This window comes from Perissodus microlepis, chromosome 7, assembly GCF_051167445.1.
Source record: "Perissodus microlepis isolate ML-2025 ecotype Zambia chromosome 7, ASM5116744v1, whole genome shotgun sequence".
In the NCBI taxonomy this organism is placed as follows: domain Eukaryota; kingdom Metazoa; phylum Chordata; class Actinopteri; order Cichliformes; family Cichlidae; genus Perissodus; species Perissodus microlepis.
This window is the reverse complement of record NC_140467.1, coordinates 64,637,195-64,654,969: the sequence shown is the minus strand read 5'-3', so window position 1 is coordinate 64,654,969 and position 17,775 is coordinate 64,637,195. Positions and strand designations below refer to the sequence as shown.

At 51.7% G+C, this 17,775-nt stretch overlaps 2 protein-coding genes across 4 annotated transcripts in view; one reads left to right on the top strand and one right to left on the bottom strand.

Annotated features, from left to right (window-relative positions):
* Nucleotides 1–818: 818 nt before the first annotated feature.
* lsm14aa (LSM14A mRNA processing body assembly factor a) lies at nucleotides 819–6,459 on the bottom strand. Of its 2 annotated transcripts, none has more exons than XM_084936693.1 (9): nucleotides 6,164–6,459; nucleotides 5,078–5,241; nucleotides 4,634–4,781; nucleotides 3,750–4,022; nucleotides 3,335–3,517; nucleotides 3,093–3,249; nucleotides 2,969–3,007; nucleotides 2,640–2,883; nucleotides 819–2,449 (listed from the first exon to the last, which is right to left on the bottom strand). In XM_084936693.1, exons 1-9 carry the CDS (start codon nucleotides 6,282–6,284, stop codon nucleotides 2,426–2,428), a joined length of 1,353 nt encoding a protein of 450 aa, XP_084792819.1. In that variant the 5' UTR covers nucleotides 6,285–6,459; the 3' UTR covers nucleotides 819–2,425. The 2 variants fall into 2 exon arrangements, with proteins under 2 accessions (XP_084792819.1, XP_084792820.1); XM_084936694.1 differs by having other exon boundaries at nucleotides 3,819–4,022; nucleotides 6,164–6,457.
* Nucleotides 6,460–6,539: 80 nt separating this feature from the next.
* Nucleotides 6,540–17,775, top strand: part of LOC146384658 (transcription initiation factor TFIID subunit 4-like) — a 19,976-nt gene continuing 8,740 nt past the window's right edge. The window contains exons 1-12 of one of the 2 annotated variants that reach the window (XM_084936692.1): nucleotides 6,540–8,285; nucleotides 9,152–9,300; nucleotides 11,043–11,129; nucleotides 11,501–11,689; nucleotides 11,770–11,892; nucleotides 11,978–12,067; nucleotides 12,134–12,325; nucleotides 12,609–12,672; nucleotides 12,909–13,017; nucleotides 14,362–14,531; nucleotides 14,846–14,976; nucleotides 15,152–15,277. In XM_084936692.1, the coding sequence (XP_084792818.1) occupies nucleotides 7,235–8,285; nucleotides 9,152–9,300; nucleotides 11,043–11,129; nucleotides 11,501–11,689; nucleotides 11,770–11,892; nucleotides 11,978–12,067; nucleotides 12,134–12,325; nucleotides 12,609–12,672; nucleotides 12,909–13,017; nucleotides 14,362–14,531; nucleotides 14,846–14,976; nucleotides 15,152–15,277 (2,481 nt within the window). In that variant the 5' untranslated portion in view covers nucleotides 6,540–7,234. Of the gene's footprint in view, nucleotides 8,286–9,151; nucleotides 9,319–11,042; nucleotides 11,130–11,500; nucleotides 11,690–11,769; nucleotides 11,893–11,977; nucleotides 12,068–12,133; nucleotides 12,326–12,608; nucleotides 12,673–12,908; nucleotides 13,018–14,361; nucleotides 14,532–14,845; nucleotides 14,977–15,151; nucleotides 15,278–17,775 lie in introns of both variants that reach the window. The other variant, XM_084936691.1, reaches the window with a different exon arrangement.

Genomic DNA, 17,775 nt, shown 5'->3' with positions numbered 1-17,775 from the left:
TGATTTGTTTTCCTTTTATTTAAAAGAGGCAGTGGTTCATTTAATTGCAACCTGTAATTTATTGCAGTTAACTTCGGTTTAATTGTGCACAAAAGGCTTGAGGTGTGGAATAAACTGCAACGGAGTTCAAAAAAAAAATATGGGCGTGTGTATGTGTATGTGGGGTAATTATAAAACAAAGGGGGGCCTAGCGAAAACAGTTTGGGAACCACTGCTGTACACTATGCCGGCCACTTGGTTATGGCGTTCCATGTACGCCCTGCCTGCTGGCATCTTGCACCCTGCTGTTATGTGCTGGATTGTCTCACCGTTACGCAGCCTGGGGTCTTGCCTGCTGTGACAGACCCCAGCCTCCATGGATCTGTGCTCAGAGCTTGTTCCTGTGCTGCCATGATTAGTGCCTCTGTGCTCGTTTCAGTCCAGCCACAGAGAGGATCGATCGCTTCAAACGCACCGTCAGAGCGGTTCAGGCGCCGCTCTGCGTTCGTTTCACGTTCAGTCTGAGCTGCTGCAGCTTTTAGAGGACGACCTGGGCTCCGCGTGGAAAACCTGTCCACGCGTCTCTGCACTCAAAGACCTGTAATTATCATCAGACCCGGGTGGAGACGCCGCTCACCCGAGGGAATGCTGAGGCAAGAGCAGGCGAAGACCCCGATGAGCACCGAGCAGCAGCGTGCACCGATGACCTGGAGCACCTGTGGCGGCTTGCGATGACCCCGCACGAGCCTGTAACCCCGCGACACAGATCAATCACCTTTACACCAAAGTGTTGACGATGACCTCTGACCTCCAGCAGACACAATGAGCAGGCGGACACAATCAGTGACTTCAATTTATTTTGCTCGTGTCATCATTAAAAACAAAATTATTTTCAACAAGTTTGATTTTTAAACACGTGTCAAAGTGCAGCTCCCACACCTACGGAGGCCCATCACGGCCAAATATAAACTCCAGTCCATCCAGCTATTACTCTGCACCTTTACTGGCCCTGATGAGCTTCCGTACTGGCCTTTAAATCAAGTCCTGTGACACATCGAGTCCAAAATCTCTCGCTTCCTGTTCAAGTCTCTCTGTGATTGGACGCCGGGTGCATCGACCCGTTGTCAATCACAGCAGCGAGAATCAAACTGAGAGGATGTGTTCACCGCCAAGGAAACCCTGAACGCATCCTGAGGTCACACTGCACGTGCCTGGCTGTGAGGGGGCGGAGTCAGGATTCACGTTAGTAAGAACCCGCCAAGAGTTTGAATATTGCTAACCTACGATGCTACAGCGAGCTCGTGCTTGTTCTACTTGACATCACTTCCTGCAGCGGCTACGGGCTCGCGCTTTAGGGTAAACGTAGCGCAGAGTTATTTAGTGTACGAACGAGTTAACGATGAGGAAAGTGCAAAACGCACTCTACTACGGAAGACTTTAAATGCCTAAATCAAGAAAAAGCTTCCGTTTTGTCTGCAGACGCTTTTAATGTGTCAGAATGTGATTTCAATCATCTGTACGTGTCTTTAGGACTCTCACAGCTGACAGCAAACATCGAATATCACGCCTGATTTAGTTCATTTGTTTTTAATGTGTCAGAATTAAAATATTTCTAGCACTTCCTGTTGCTGCAGGTTTCATTTCTCACTCTTTATAAAGTTTATTTGACATCTTAGTTCCTGAACTATCACCGAACACGCTTAAGGAACATGAAGTGAACCATCTACAAGTTATTTTCTAAACTGTGGCATTTTAAACCTTCCATATGGTAAGCATGGAATTCTAATGAATCTGTGGGAACGGATTAATTTAAGCATTAAACGTCCTCCGTACTTCCCGCAGCACCTCCAACTGAAAGAAACTATGAGGAAAAACAAAATGGCGACAGAAAGGTGAACTTTGACCTTTCGGTTAGTGTGTGACCCGGGAAGAAAAAAAGAAAGAAAAAGAAACGCCAGTGACGTGTGCACGTCGCCGGCTACGCTAACGTGAGACCGCGACACCGAGGGAGAAAACACCAAACCCTACGCCACAACCAAAGGAAACGCGGGAAAGAAACAGCGAGTCACGACGCGTGAGGGCGAGCGGGTCGGCAACGAAGAAGAACGCAGGAAGTCTACGCAGCAGTAGAAAAATACACATTACAAAGGTGAGAGCGAGCTGGCAGCCATTTTGGCGATGAAGTTAGAGGAAAGTAAGTGCCCGTGAAGCTACGTCAGCAGGCATTGGTCGGACAAGTCGTCACAGACGGCATGACAGAAACGCCTCGCTGCTGCCTGCGAGGATTTCTCGCCGCTGCCAGACATGGAAGGTTACGCTGCATCAAGCATCGACACCGGTGCTGGTGACAAATACACAACTTCATTATTTTCAACAAAACAGCAACAACTACTCGTCTTCCTCTGAAGAAGCTCCGCCTCTGTGCCGACGACTCCTCCCACCGTTACTATGCCACCACTTTGTCGTCCTTCTGCAAGAAAAATAGGAACAAACGCCAACGTTAGCGCCGAGAGGCGACGTCGGACTTTAAGGTCAGAAGGACAGGGGCGGAACTCCAGCTCCTACTTCCTCAAGTCAAGTGTTGGTCTGACAGGAGCCCTCTAACCCCGCCCCCTGAGCCTTCACTGTCTCGAAGTTAAAACACAATAACGTGACCTCACCCGGTACGCCGACAGGTCGGCGAACTCCCGGCCGGCCTGGTTTCCTCTGTATCCTCCCCTGTAGCCGCCACCGCCTCCCTGCGGCGGCCCAAAGGAGCCCCGGCTGGCCGGGCGACCCCGCCCACCGCGATAACCTGTGCCACCGCGGCCACGGTAGCCCTGGCGTCCTCGGCTCTGACGCAGCGGGATGCCGAAGGTTTCAGCGTTCATCCGCCGCTCCTCCGCCCACGTTTGCCTCCGCTCCCTGTAAGAGAAACAAGAGGCGGTGAGGGAGAGACGCAGCACGCTACAAACAGGAAGTGGTCGGGGCTATGGTTAAAGCGACTCACCTCGGGAACCCCGACCCTCCGGACCGCTCGCTCGTCTTCCTGCCGGACAGAAAACATTTCACTTGTTAGTGACCGCCCCCCCATCAGTGTACAGAAGCCACGCCCACACTGACAGCACTCGTACCTCGTGTCATCGCAGGAGATGTTGTCGAAGAACGACTTGGACTTGTCGTAGTAGCAGTTGGGCCCGAGCGGGTCGCACTCGTCGTCGGCGTTGCTCTCGCTATTCTGAGTCTCCACGCCAGAGTCGCCTTTATCCTCGCCGTTGAGCGCCTTCTCGTCTGCGTGGCGAACAACAGAAACGGGACACGCTCAGACGAACGTTACGCTTAACGCCGCATTTCTGCCCACTGTCGGTGACCTCACCTCGGAGCTTCAGCTTGCTCTGGAACTCGCGCTCCAGCTCCTCCTTGTTGAACTGCGCGTTGGCGCTCTCGAAGTCAAAGTCCTTCTCGAACTTCATTGGGCCGTCCCGGCGCACATTGAAGCGTCCTCTGCCGCGGTGACCGCCTCCTCTGCCGCGTCTGTTAGACGGAGCACCCGCGGCAGCTGAAGAATAGAGGGAGGAGGACATTAGTTACCGTGGTAACTAGAGGGGGAGACACGAGGACGTGAACTGAGGCACATCCACGATGACGGACGACCTCGCAGCACTTAGAGGTAATGTCACATGTTAGCAATCACACATGCAGGTAACAGGAAGTCAGGTGACACTCAACTGACTTCCAGTTACCTGATAGGACACCGTGAGGATGGACATCACGCTCCGATTGGCTCATACCGTAAACACAGAGCGGTACGTGTGGTGCCGACGCCGCATCTACAGGCCAGCCCTCCCTCACAGCCTCACCTCTCCTCGTGTCCACGCTGTCCTGCGAGTGCTGCGCCTTCTGGCTGCTCTGTCCTGAGGAGGCTGTGCGGCCATGGGCGGGGCTTCTGCGTCCCAGGCCGGGAGCCGGTGCAGTAGTGGTAGTGGCTGAGGGGGCGGCGCTGACTGCCTGATCCAGGACCGGACTCTTCCTCAGAGGGTCCAGGTTACCTGGGCTGGTTCGACCTGCAGAACCGGGGGAAAGGTCACAGTTAGTGCGGCGCTAATCGATCATCAATGATCACGCCGAGAGAAAGTCATATCAGCGAAACTGAGCAGGGCGTGTAGGTGTTCCTCACTTCCTGCTTCAGCACTGCAGGAGGACAGGAAGTGACTCATACAACTCTTCAGCATCACACGGTGGCGAAGCAGCGCAGGAATTTGTGCTGACCTTTGAAGTCATTTAACACAAAGTAAAGATTGCACAATAAAGCAAAAACACTAAAAGGCGAACTGCGATGGGGTCCATGACACGATTACGTAAAACAAACATTTGCAGTAACAGTAAAGGCGAAATTCTCGCTGCGTCTCTGCTGCAATCGGGATTTCTTCTAACAACTGGCGAGCAGACAAAGCGCTGCGAGCGGCAGCTTCAACATCACAGCTGACTTTTAATCCTCTGGACCGCGTGGAGGTCATGTGGAGCAGGAAATGAAGGCCTTGATGGCTCAGTCACGCCAACGCCACAAACCACCCCTGCTCGCTTCCTGTGGCATGAGTTACGTGGCACAAGGGTCACGGACAGACCCTCAACCCTTGGATTTCATGCCCGGCGAGAACCCCACCCCCCTGCTTACCTGCAGCACCAAGCTGCGGCGACACCAACGGGCTGCTGTTGAACTGGCTGTAGGCGGAGACCGGGGCTCGGCTGAAGAGGCCGTAGGAACCGGCAGACTGGAATGGGGTTGGCGCCGCGGCGGACGAGGAGCTGGAGCTCATAGATGACTGCAGGAGGAGGAAGAAAGGTTAAAGGTCACATCAGCTCCTCGTTTCATTTCTCGCAGAAAACTGAAACAGGAAGCCTAATTTGTCCCTTTCACAGTAAAGGTCCTGTGATAGCAGAGGGGACAGATTAAAATAAAGCTCTCTCACACATAGCTCAGCTTACAGGAAGTGGTGGAAATATTTCAACATAAGATGGACTGGAAGTGGATCGGTCAGGACCCTCAGGTCAGAGGGGCCAAGTCCAATCAGACGGCCCACAGGCCAAACACGACCTTGCCTACTCAGGACGGGCGTACCTGGACGATGGCAGGGTCCTGGGGCAGCGAGCAGGTGGGTTTGGGTGGCTCGCACACGGTCAGGTCCTTGATGTCGCTGCCTCTGAAGATGATGTACTCAAACGTGTCATCCCGAGGCGGAATTGGCCGGTCAGTGGGCCGGTCTTCAGTGCCGAACGAACGAACTGTCAGAGAAGGAAACAAAGTGCTGCTAGAATCACAGGTCAAAGGGCAAACAGGGGTCAAACCACCCCTCTTAAATTCACCCTAATGGAGCACCAAATGCCAATTAGAGCAGAACAGTAGTCTAGGTGATGCCCCTACTACAGAGAGGAGAGCATCGGGTGACTTAGTTATTGATCATTATCAGACGTCAGGCACCTAATGGCGGTCAGAGGAGCTGTGGTCTGAGCTGGGAGGAGACCGGACACATCTCCTCTCAGATCACCCAGAGGACCCGGAATACCTGCAGAGGGCTCTGGGAAATCTAAGGAAACACATATACATACAGCCCTCACTCTGGTGTGTGTTGTTTTGTTTTTTGTTCCTGCTCTGTCACAGGTCACGTGACACCGTGCTTCACTCGCACAACATAACTCTTACCATACCACCAACTCATACCACCACAAAACCACGCGATCCACTATACTACTTGTCCCGGCTCCGCCTGCACCGGTCTGTGACGCGCACTCAGTGACGTCAGGGAGTGCGGCGAGCAGGTGAGGCTGACCGGAAACGAGCCTGGTGTCGGCTTCCTCTACTGGCTAGCGTTAGCCGGTTAGGTGAATCACCCGTTACTCTACCTGCGCACAGAGAGCTGGTGTGAGCCGTCACAGCAGTTTAGCCTCCCTTTATCCGCTTGAACCCGAATAAGTCGGTGCAGTTTCATGCTAGCTCGGCAGAACTCGCTTTTGTGACGAATGTTAGCATGATAGTGTTAGCCAAGCTAACCGTGTTTTCCAATGGGTTTAGTTTAGCGTGCTAAGCTCGGCTAAAACTGCTAATCACCGTTGTTTACTCCCGCGCAGCCGCAGCTCAGCAACACAAACAAAGCTTAAACCGAGCAAGAGCATAGCCGCGAGCCCTCCACTCACGCGGCAGTGCTACCTTTAGCCAGCGCCACTGTCGAGTTCTCGGTGTCGATGGTGTAGAGGATGCCTTCGTAGCGAATCTCGGCCTTGGAGATCAGGCTGATCTTGCTGCCGAGGTAGGGGGTCCCGCCGCTCATGGTGCTGTCCGTGACTGGGAGCTTCTAGCAGAGAAACGGACAGGCGCCTTGTGTGAAGTACACGCGAAACAGAAACGATCCTCCGGGGGGGTCTGTGTCTGCTGACTCTACTGCGCTCCGCGGCTACAACATGGCTACCTGCTCCTCCATCTGAGGCTCTGAGCGCGGGGGCTAACGATACTACCCAGCATCGCGATATTTCACGGCTTCGTCAGCTGTAGATCTGAGGATGATAGAAGAGACGGCAGCTGCTGGCCCTCGTATGGAACAATAGAACTACTCTACCATAGCACCATACCAAACAACACGTTTAATTAAAGGATCAATTTTGTTTTCTTGATCCTTTATTAATATTCTTTTATTTATTCACCATCCAATGTTTGTCTGAAGCGTGGTCAGTTTCCACCTTCTCCTGGGAGCTCTTCCCAGGTCAGATGTCTTTAACCTCTAGGAAATATCCTCCCGAACTATCTCAGCTGCCTCCGGAGCTCCTCGTCCACCTCTAAAAAACGGAAGCTTTAGAGCTGGAAGCAGGAAGGGCCGCGTGGATCTGTTGAAGTGGTGGATTGTGACAGTTCACAGATGTAAACATGTGTGGAATAAAATCAGCAGGATTTATCGACCAGATTATTGAGAAATCTGATTGATAGACAGAATCTGATCAGGTTTCTCCTGGATCCTTTTGTTTTCTTTTACTCCACTTTTGTTTTTACGGGTTATATACGAAGCCTCTTTGTCCTCGTTGGCTGAATTGAACGGAACTGAACCTGTGTTCAAATAAAGTTTTGAGTGGCTGGACTCTGCCCTCACCTGCGAACTCACCTGTACACAAAGAGCTGCGGCTCTAATGGAAAATCTGCCTCTCCTATCTCTATGCTCGGAAGCGAGCCGGATCCTCGGCGCATGCGTACATTCTAAAATACGATTTGCACAACGGTCCAGCATCAAAGATGGCGGGAGCCTCCGACCCACTGGAGGACATGCTCTTCAATGAGGTGGACGAGAAGGCGGTGAGCGACCTGGTCGGTTCTCTGGAATCTCAGCTAGGCGACCGAAAGCCTCCCGCGCCTCCGTTTTCCGCCGGGAAACGAGACGCGGCTCCGTCGGCCGCGGGCCACTTCTCAGGGAAAGTGCGCGGAGCGGAGTCCGCGGAGCAGCCGCAACAAGGACATCCCGGAGCGGTGCTGACCCCGGAGCCCGCCGCAAGCGAGCCGCCGTCCGCCGCACCGCTGCCCTCGTCTACCTCCGCCGGGCCCGCGGGAGCCAGCCTGGCCGCGGTCGGACCGCCTCCGGCCGCCGGTTCTCCGGGACCGGGACCTCTCGGCGCTCCGGCCGCCGGCGCTAGCTTCCCCCGGGCTGCGGTCCCGGGTCCGAGCGCTGCGGAGGCGGTCAGGAGCTCTCCCCCCGGACTGCAGAGCGTGAACGGCGGTACCGGAGCCGCCAAGTTGGTGAGCTCTCCCGGTGTTCCTGCGACCGCCGGGGCCGGCCCCGCGACTTCACAGCCCGGCTTCCCCGTACCTCAGCCCTCCGGGGGCTCCCCCTCCGCGGTCCTGCAGAGGCTCCCCAGCCCGGCGGCCCAGAACGGGCTCGACCCGCAGGGCGGCCCGCCGGCAGCCCCCGCCGCCTCCGCCTCTCAGGTCGTGAACCACAGCAACCCTCTCATGCACGCCAAGGTGCTCGTGCCCAGCCAGCCCGCCACCGGAAGCTCGGTCATCCTGACCGGCACCCCCTCCCCGGTCCAGGCCCCCATCAGCCACCCTCAGACCGGGACCAGCACGTCACCCTCCCCCGGGGCTAAACCCGCAGTCAACGGGGTGTCCCAGCCCGCCGTGGCCGTGGTGAGGCCGCCCGGACCGGCCGTGGTGGCCACCTCCATCCCGCAGCAGAGACCCGGGCTGGTGGCCGCCACCACCCGGGTCGCTACTTCGCAACCCTCGCTGGCTGTCCGGCCCCAGCAGCAGACCACCATCCAGCTGCCCCAGGGCTTCACCATGCCCCAAGGTGAGGACACACACTCGGTAACAGACACACTCTCTCTCTCTCTCTCTCTCTCTCTCTCTCTCTCTCTCTCTCTCTCACACACTCACACACACACACACACACACACACACACACACACACCAGGTGACCCACAGTCTCCCAGCTGATCTGTGAGCCGATCAGTGATCGATCGTCCCTTTGAGGAGGACCTGATTCTGTTCAGTAATTGATCTGCTGAGAGCTGGCAGCGTCTGATGTAAGGCTATCGATGAAGTGATCAGCTGCTGATCAGTTTATGCCTGATTAATCGACTAATCTGAACGTTTCATAGTTGCAGCTTTGAGGTTTTTGTTGTGTGAATGGTAAATCAATAATCTGATCAGCAGGCAGATTGTCAGACCGAGGTTGGCTCTGCTTGAGTTCCTGCTCCTGCTGTGTGAGCGACAGCGACCACAGCAGTGATCAATAAAGGATTCTGATCAGTGGACTAGCGCGAGTCTCCAGCTCCTCAGGGTCACGTGACCATATTCAGCAGATTGTTGAGAACGATTGATTATTGATTGTGTGGGTTGGTCAAAGGTGAGAGCTGAGACAGGAAGTGAAGAGTCAGGTGTTGCGTTCAGGCGTAGAACCTCTGCTGAGGAGAGTGTGCACTGAGTCATCAGAGCATGCTCAGTGTGAGTGTTTTGGGGGATGATTTGCGTTTCTATGGCATGTCGTTGGGTCTCTGTGGTCTCCTCTCCTTAAGCTCCTCCCCTCAGTGAGACTGCCTGACCCTCCACAGACACTGAGCGAGGCATCGGGAGCATGAGTGTGCGGCCCGGCTGCACGCGCTCGATTTACAGTAAGTGTCCTGACCTGCCCCCCTCCTCCTCCTCCCCCCGCAGGTATGGTTCTGGTCCGGACTGAGACGGGTCAGCTGGTCATGGTCCCCCAGCAGGTCCTCGCTCAGGCTCAGGCCAAGACGCAGCAGAGCCAGGCGGTGACGAGCATCACGCAGAGACCCGCCACGCCGACGGCCGGCACCACCATCCGGGTGAGCACTGCCCCCACGGTAAGCTCCGCCCACACAATGCAGGTACGAGAGTTTTTTACTTCACATTTAATTTTGGTTTCACTGTCATACTCCCAAGCTGATGAGCTTGACCAATCACAGTCCAGTTCTTCAGTAGGGGTGGGTTTCAATAATCAATAATCAATTCTAGCTTGAATGAGGCGATATCGATTCATTCAAATCCTGAATCGATTTTTTGATATAAATTTATTTTGCACGAAACGCCAGAATCTCAGGTTAAACCTCACAAAATTTCTACAACCACCAAACAGCTGAAACAGTAAATGAGAGCAGGCGCACGGACTCTGCACAGAGACGTAAACACAAAGGGCGGAGCCCCCGACGCATCAAAATCTGTGAGCTGTCGGCTTTTAGCCCCAACGGCGTGCCCGTGTACGTGCCATCAGGTGAGAAAGCCGACAGCTCACAGATTCTGATGCGTCGGGGGCTCCGCCCTTTGTGTTTACGTCTTTTTTTGCGCTCGATTCTGAAGCGGTAGTTTTGTCTCTCTCCAACCAAACTTTACTGAACCAGCTGCAACAGAAGATCCAAACTACGCGTCACATAAACGTCGTCATGAATTCACTCTGACGTTGGATGTTTTGCTTCCACCACGAAAAGTCACACTTCCTGCACAGCTCTCTCTCTCTGTACTTCAAGAACAGTTTCCCGTCTAAGAATCTGTTTTGTGCATTATGGCGCACCAGTCACCCGTTGTTCACAGCGCTGTCGGCCGCTGTGGTGTATTTGATTTAATTTAACTGACTTCTGACAGGGAAGCGTAATTTCTGCTGTTCAATACTGAACAAATGTAAACTTTTTAAAGTGCTGTGTCTCTAATCAAACCGCTGTAACTTTGCTTCACTTCAGCAGCATCAGGTCATGTTTATATGTTGATTCATGGTTTTCTTCTGTTTTTGATCGACTGCAGAATATTTTAAGGTTGTCTGCTATAAAAAGCCAGAACAGGAAAATCTCCTTCATGTGTTTCTGTGTTGCTCAGTTACTTTGACACAAAGGCCTCTGCTGTGATGCTCACAGCTCTGATAAAGTCTGACAAGCATCAGCTTTTTTTTTTTTTTTTTTTTTTAGAGCTGTAAAACTATGGATATGTGCTGATAAATGATCAGAATTATAATATTTCTGACTGTCTGAGGCAAAATTTCCCCGATTCAAATCGAATTGATCAAATCGGGACCGTGTGAATCGTAATCGATACCCAGCCCTGCTTTTCAGTTTATTTACTGCTGCAGCCAGAACAGAGGCCAAAGGAGGCCAAAGGAGGCCAAAGGAGGCCAAAGGAGGCCAAAGGAGGGGAACAGCTAAGCTGTAGAGCCTCTTTACTTCACTGTGCAATACTTTTTGTTAACAGTCAACGGTGCAATAGACTTCAATGCCCTTGTATTCTTATTCCTATTTATCCTTTTTATCCCCTTCGTATATTTTCTTTATATATGTGTGTACAGATAATCTTCTGCTCACGTTCTGTAACTTCTGTCGGTGCTGCTATTGGAAACCGAATTTCCCAGAGGAACCCACCCGAGGGATTAATAAAGTTTTATCTTATCTTATCTTAGAAGTCAAGCCCCTCCCCTTTTAAAGCTCTGGGGAGGGGCTTTAATGAATTAAAAAGGAAGTCCTTCTGTAGTGCTTGTTTGTGATTGGTGGAACTGATGTTACCTGATGGTTTGTTTTGTTTTTCCCCTCCTCCCTGCTGTCGGCAGGCACCGGGCACCCCTCAGACCGTCCGCCTGGCCACACCTACTCAGACCAGAATGATTCAGCCTCCCTCCACGACCGCCGCAGTGCAGGTGTGTTTCCTGCTGGCAGCACGTCATGTGACACCTGATGGTTATTTTAAGCCTCTTTTCCACCAGTCTCTAATGTTCCATTAACCGTTAGTACCGCCTCAGCGTGCGTGGGGTTGTACCTGTTACTACCATCAGGTTGTAGTAACAGGTACCCACAGGTACCACACGGCTGTGGGTCAAACTGTGTGGTCGCTAGCCTGTGATGAAGGCGACAGACGTGTTAAAGACCCCGCCTCACCTTCCACACCTGAGCTTTATCAGACCGCCATCTTCACACCAGGTCTTTATTTAGAGCGAACGCGGCGGCGTGTGTCACATGAGGTCAGCCTGATGGTGGTCATGTGACTTGTCTGTTTTCTGTTGCTTTACAGAAGGCGCTCGCAGTGGCGCCCAGCATCACGCCGGTATCGGTGAAGATGACGACCCCCCAGAAGACGCCGACGGTGATCACGACGGGGGGGACGCCTGTCGCCAAACCTGCCGGTGTGCCGTCCACCCCCATGACCGGCACACCGGCGCCCGCAGCTTCGCCCGCCACCAGAGTCACCGTGGTGTCCCAGGTGGGTTCAGGTGTATCCGGCAGGTTTGGCTGCTGTGATGGAGGCACTTCCTGTCTCTGACCCTCTGTCGTCCTCAACAGGAAATGCAGGAAAACGTGAAGAAATGCAAGAACTTCCTCGCCACGCTCATCAAGCTGGCGTCCCACAACTCGCCCTCGCCGGATACCTCGAAGAACGTGAAAGCCCTGGTGCAGGACCTGCTCGTAAGTAGCTCCTCCTCCTGCTCACTGCCGCCTGATTGGACCTATGGGCTCATGTGATCGTACGATGCCGTCTTCATGTTTTCAGGACGCCAAAATCGAGCCCGAGGAGTTCACCACTCGGCTGCAGGCCGAGCTGAAGTCCTCGCCACAACCCTACCTCATCCCCTTCCTCAAGGTACTGCTGTAGTACTGCAAATACTACAACTGTTACTGCAGGTGTTAAGCGTGTGTGTCTCCACAGAAAAGCCTCCCCGCTCTGCGGCAGACGCTGCTCAACAGCCAGCAGTCTCTGATGACTGCACCCCCCAGCGCCGTGGTCACGCCTCCGGCCACCCCTGGCTCAGTCACCGCCACCACCATCAGGCCGCGGCTGCCCGTCAGCCCGGCCGGCGGCACCGTCCGTCTGAACGCACCCATCGGCACGGCGGCTCTGGTAAGAATCGTCAGGTTACAGGTCAACAAAAAGAGTTTTCTAACCTTTGACCTTGTAAATATGAAAATATTTTGGATGTTTTAATTTGGAAAAACGCTCCAGCTGCAAACCTGCGTCAGACTCGTTTATTCGGACTCTAACGTCCTCACCGGAGCGCTGCGGGTAACCGTGAGCACGCCACTCGCCGTCAACAAACAAGTGAACGCTGACCCCTCAGAGGAAGTCTGAGGCTCAGTCCTCTGTGATGATGATGTAATGATGATGTCATGATGCTCTCCTGCAGCCTGTGTGCAGACCTGGAGTGCAGACCGTGCAGGCTCGGGCGCCGATTGTCTTCAGACCTCAGGGTGAGTTTATCGAGCTGCTCGGCGCACCTGGAGATTCACTTTTGTTTTAAGGGGCGGAGCCTCCCGCAGCTTAAGCTGCTCAGTTTTAAATAAATCGGCTGTTTTAAAGGTTAAAAAAAAGCAGCAAGCGCCACCACCAGGTGGCAGCAGACCGCAGGGTTATCGGGCCTGTTTCACAGCTGGTGGGAGGAGCTTTTTTATTTTTTTTAATAAGCATCGCTTTTTTCCCTTTTCAGCTACGCTGCAGGTGAGAGGACCCACAACCATCATCAGTAAAAGCCCTGTGAACCTTGCAGCTCAGGCCAATCAGAAGAAGCTGAGCGATCCAGGGGGCGGGACGTTCAGGTGAGCAAAACGTTATTTAAAAAGTAAAAAGCGTCTGCGACACCTGTAAACTAACAATGGACACGGAACGATGGATAAACTAGTCCCGGAGGTCGAACAGAGATACGGAGGCCCCGGAGCGCCAAAAAACAAGCATCAAAACAGGAAGTGCAGAACAGCTGTTTCAGTCACACAGGTCAGCTTTACTGAGGACGGTCGAGGGTCGCCTCACCTGAAACGGCACAATTCAATTCAATTTTATTTATATAGCGCCAAATCACACCAAAAGTCGCCTCAAGGCGCTTCATAGATACAGAGAAAAACCCAACAATCATATGACCCCCTATGAGCAGCACTTTGGCGACAGTGGGAAGGAAAAACTCCCTTTTAACAGGAAGAAACCTCCGGCAGAACCAGGCTCAGGGAGGGGCGGGGCCATCTGCTGTGATTGGTTGGGGTGAGAGAAGGAAGACAGGATAAAGACATGCTGTGGAAGAGAGACAGAGGTTAATAACAGATATGATTCAATGCAGAGGTCTGTTAACACATAGTGAGTGAGAAAGGTGACTGGAAACGAAACACCCAGTGCATCATGGGAATTCCCGGCAGCCTACGTCTATTGCAGCATAACTAAGGGAGGATCCAGGGTCACCTGGTCCAGCCCTAACTATATGCTTTAGCAAAAAGGAAAGTTTGAAGCCTAATCTTAAAAGTAGAGACATTCATTTAAAAACATCAGCTGAGAACACCTGACCGTGTCGGATCAGTCTGGAGAAGGTTAAGCGTTCTTACGGTTGGGCCTCTGTGAGCACAGGTCACGATGATGAAGCACGCGTGATCTGTGACAGCAGGTCGGGCTTCATCGCGAGGACAGCAGCCCAGACGTTCAGGCTAACCTGACACGGCCAGAGGGATGACCTCACATCCGCTGTCACATGAGCATGAACAGAATTTCAAACAGGAAGTGACTGTCCAGCGTCTCTGGCTCTGACTGGTTCCTGATTTGGGTCAGAGGGGTCGTGATGAGCCGGAGTGTTACTCTGACCCGGCGAAGGCTCCAACAGAAAAAGGACTAGTCACCACTTCCTGTTGGAAGCGTAGTTCACAGATGAGGCAGGAGGGGGCAGTGTGTGCCCACAGCGCAGCGAGCACAGCTGAGTGTAGGTGTGAGAGGAACATATTTTAATACACTGAGATAAAAAATAAGTGTGTGCTTTTAAAAAAACAGGAAGTGACTTCATCTTTGGGCCAATGAGACTGGGGAACGCTGCTGTGCTTCATTCGCAGCGTGGACCTGAGCTCTGACACGTTCTTCCTCAGCCTCGACATCCCTAACCTTCCCGCTTTCCTTTTCTTAACCCGCAGAGATGACGACGACATCAACGATGTGGCTTCGATGGCTGGCGTCAATCTCAATGAGGAGAACGCCCGAATCCTCGCCACCAGCTCGGAGCTCGTGGGCACAAAGATCCGCTCGTGTAAAGACGAGTCCTTCCTGCCGAGCGGCCTGCTGCTCCGCCGCATCCTGGACACAGGTCAGTGTGAAAACTCAACAAATCAGCGGGTCTCCTGATTCTCCTGTACCTGCTCAGGTATCACGTCTGAAAGCCTGTTTCACCTTCAGCCTCAAAGGTCAGCTCAGTCAGTCGGGACCTCCTCCTCCTCTGTCGGCTGTTCTTAGTGAAGGATGCAGGGAGGAGTCTAAAACTAGTTCGAGGACAGGAGAACTGTAGGCGCTGATGAAGACGAGTTCAGAAAGGAAATGAAGCCGGGATGATCGACCTGCAGAAACCACCCGCTGACGTGCAGCGGTGTCCCGTCCTGATGATCTCTGTTTTCTCGTCCTCAGCTAAGAAGTTTGGCGTCAGCGAGGTCCCGCCAGAAGTGGTGAACCTGGTTTCCCACGCCACGCAGTCCAGGCTGCGCACCCTGCTGGAGAAGGTTTCGGCCATCGCGCAGCACCGCACGGACGGCGGGAAGGTAAGAACGCTCGCAGCGTGCCTCACCTGCGTTTAGATCGAGCCGCCGTCGGGCTGTTTCAGGACGACTCCGCTGTAGATCTGCTGTTACCGTTGAGCTGCGCAGGCTGATGTTAAATTAGCATATATTTAAATGGAGTCTGGTTTACATGTCCCGTTTCTCCCCCCCCCATCAGGATGAAGAGCGCTACGAGCAGACGTCGGACGTTCGCTCTCAGCTGCGTTTCTTCGAGCAGTTGGAGCGTTTGGAGAAACAGAGGAAAGACGAGCAGGAGAGAGAGATGCTGCTGAAGGCCGCCAAGGTACGTTCGTCTGATCGGACCTGAATCGACACGTTTCTGCGTTCACCTTTCTGAAGAGTTCAGTTTAAAATGAAATGTCTTTGAAAGAAGCTGAGTTTGAAGAGGACCAGCTTCCTGTTCCCCGTCCTGAAAGTTAACGATGTAGCGCATTTTATGCAAAGTTATATCAAATATACACTAAATAGAAACGATCACTAAACTAAACACAAAATGAAACAAGTAAATCAAACTGCAATTGTATAAAAGGCCGGGCTTCTGCTTCTGAGAGACCAGGCAGGTAAGTTGTTCTAAAGATCAGGAGCCAATGGGAAGGCTGTTAAATCTGCAGGAGCAGCTGGTTGGTGGACCTCAGCGCCCGCAGGATTATATGGTTTCAGAAGTTCTGCTAAGTAAGCTGGTCCATCGAGACTCTTAAAAACAAACAGCTTGCATGCAGCGAAGTCAGATCAGAGCCAACGTATAAAGAGCTGCAATGACGGAGACGTTGGGTAGATGTGTGTGTCTGTGAATATCAGAGGACCCACATCTGAGCCCTGTGGAACTCCACGTGATGTTTGTGTGTAAAAACTCACCAAGAAAATTCATGTTTCTCTAAAGGTTATAATTTCGTGGACGTGAAATCAAATTGTGTTTTTATGGGCCTGCCTAGTGATCAGTGTTTCCACTAGAGATGTGCAAAGCAGCCGGTATTTGTATCTGTTGAGGGGGGGAAGTATTTGTATTCGAGTAAAATTCAAAATAGGCGTAAAAATCAATTTTTTTTGCATTACACTTCTAATTAATGTTATAGTAAGTATTCTTTAATTATATCCATTATAATAATTATGGATATGCAGTATTAGTTGATGTTTTGTTCCAAGGAACGTCATTGAAAAGAAAATAACAGCCATTGACTCATCCATGGTTAAACCAACAGCTGATAAAATACCATTGTGAACATTATGAACCCACCACCACCCGTCCTTGTTGAAGGACAGTGAACAGACAGTGAAACTGACTTGCAGGGGCAGAACATGGCTGGGATGATGAACTGGTGCTTGTGGGGGGAGTTGGCAGACAGTACCAGGAATAAGATGCTTTAAGTGCATGTGATTATGCTTAACAGATGTTGACAGATGTTTGATATCTCTGCCTGGGGCTGCTCGATTATGGCAAAGATGATAATCACGATTATTTTCACTGAAATTGAGATCTCGATTATTTGACGATATTTATTTAACAATGTGTTGAATAATAACTTTAAAGATTGTCAAAAATAATATAAAATAGTGCAAATACTGATAACAGTGCAAATGTTTGCAATATAAGAAATAAATGAAAAATGTAAACATCTGTGTTTAGTGAACTTTGCAGTGTTGCTCTGTGGTGCAGCTACGACACCGTAGCAAAGTTTACACACTGTGTCTACTTGATCCACGTCTGACTCGAACCCATAATGTTTCCAACCACTGAAGTTTTTTTTACCTCTTTTCAACCAACAGCAGTCGCTCTCCTCTCCAAATAACTTCTGCTTAGCTTTCCGAGCTTCCCTCGGTCCTCTTAATCAGCGGTCCCCAACCCCCGGGCCTCGGACCGGCACCGGTCCGTGAGTCGTTTGGTACCGGGCCGCGAGAGTTGAGGCTCAGGTGTGAAATGTATAGTTTTCAGGGTTTTTATCGGTTTTCAGCGTTATTTTGTTATCGTTTTTAATCGTTAACTCGGTTTTCCTGGGTCTTTTCACGTGTGTTAGGAATAAATCTTCTTTTTTTCGGTACCGGTACTAGTTTTATTTTGTTGTATTTATCCGCCACACCTTAAAGGCCGGTCCGTGAAAATATTGTCGGGCATAAACCGGTCCGTGGCGCAAAAAAGGTTGGAGACCGCTGCTCTTAATTGTTGTGACGCGTGTTCGAAATGCAGAGAGGTGCGCTCGATTTGCCACACGGAGCAGCGCGAGAGTAAAGCACGAGGGAGGGGCTAATAATCGGCTCAGTCATTTTTAATGATCGTTGAAAGCCCAGATCGTAATCGAGATTAAAATTCGATTAATTGAGCAGCCCTATCTCTGCCTCTGCTGATCTGACTTTTGCACACATTACATATCAGTTTGGTTTCATCTGCAGCACTGAGTGTAAAATGCTTCCACACAGAACTTGATCAAGTTGTTTTGGCTGGTGGAGACCAAGAGGTGGCTCAGCAGCAGCCACTATCTTTTCCATTTGGTTGACCATGTGGGGAGTTTCAGCTAAGTTAATGAGTGAATGGACAACGGGAAGCTCTGCTAAGGTTAACTAGCCTATAGCCTACGTCTTGCTGTCTGCAAAAGACAGACTAACTTAAACGTACATATGACTCCCACAAGTGCATGCAATTCGACACAACTACACAAGCCTTATTTTAACCTTTTAAACCAAACTTTAACATTACTCTGTCAACAGCCTATTGTCCAAATCCAGTCCCCAATCTTTTTTGCGCCACAGACACAGACAATATTTTTGCGGAGCGGCCTTTAAGGTGTT

Coding starts and splice junctions, on each gene's coding strand:
- lsm14aa (XM_084936693.1), bottom strand. CDS start 6,284: ATGAGCGGCGGGACCCCCTACCTCGGCAGCAAGATCAGCCTGATCTCC. Junction 4,023..4,633: donor GCCGCAGCTTGGTGCTGCAG/GTAAGCAGGGGG, acceptor CCGGTTCTGCAG/GTCGAACCAGCCCAGGTAAC. Junction 3,250..3,334: donor GAGCAAGCTGAAGCTCCGAG/GTGAGGTCACCG, acceptor TTCGCCACGCAG/ACGAGAAGGCGCTCAACGGC.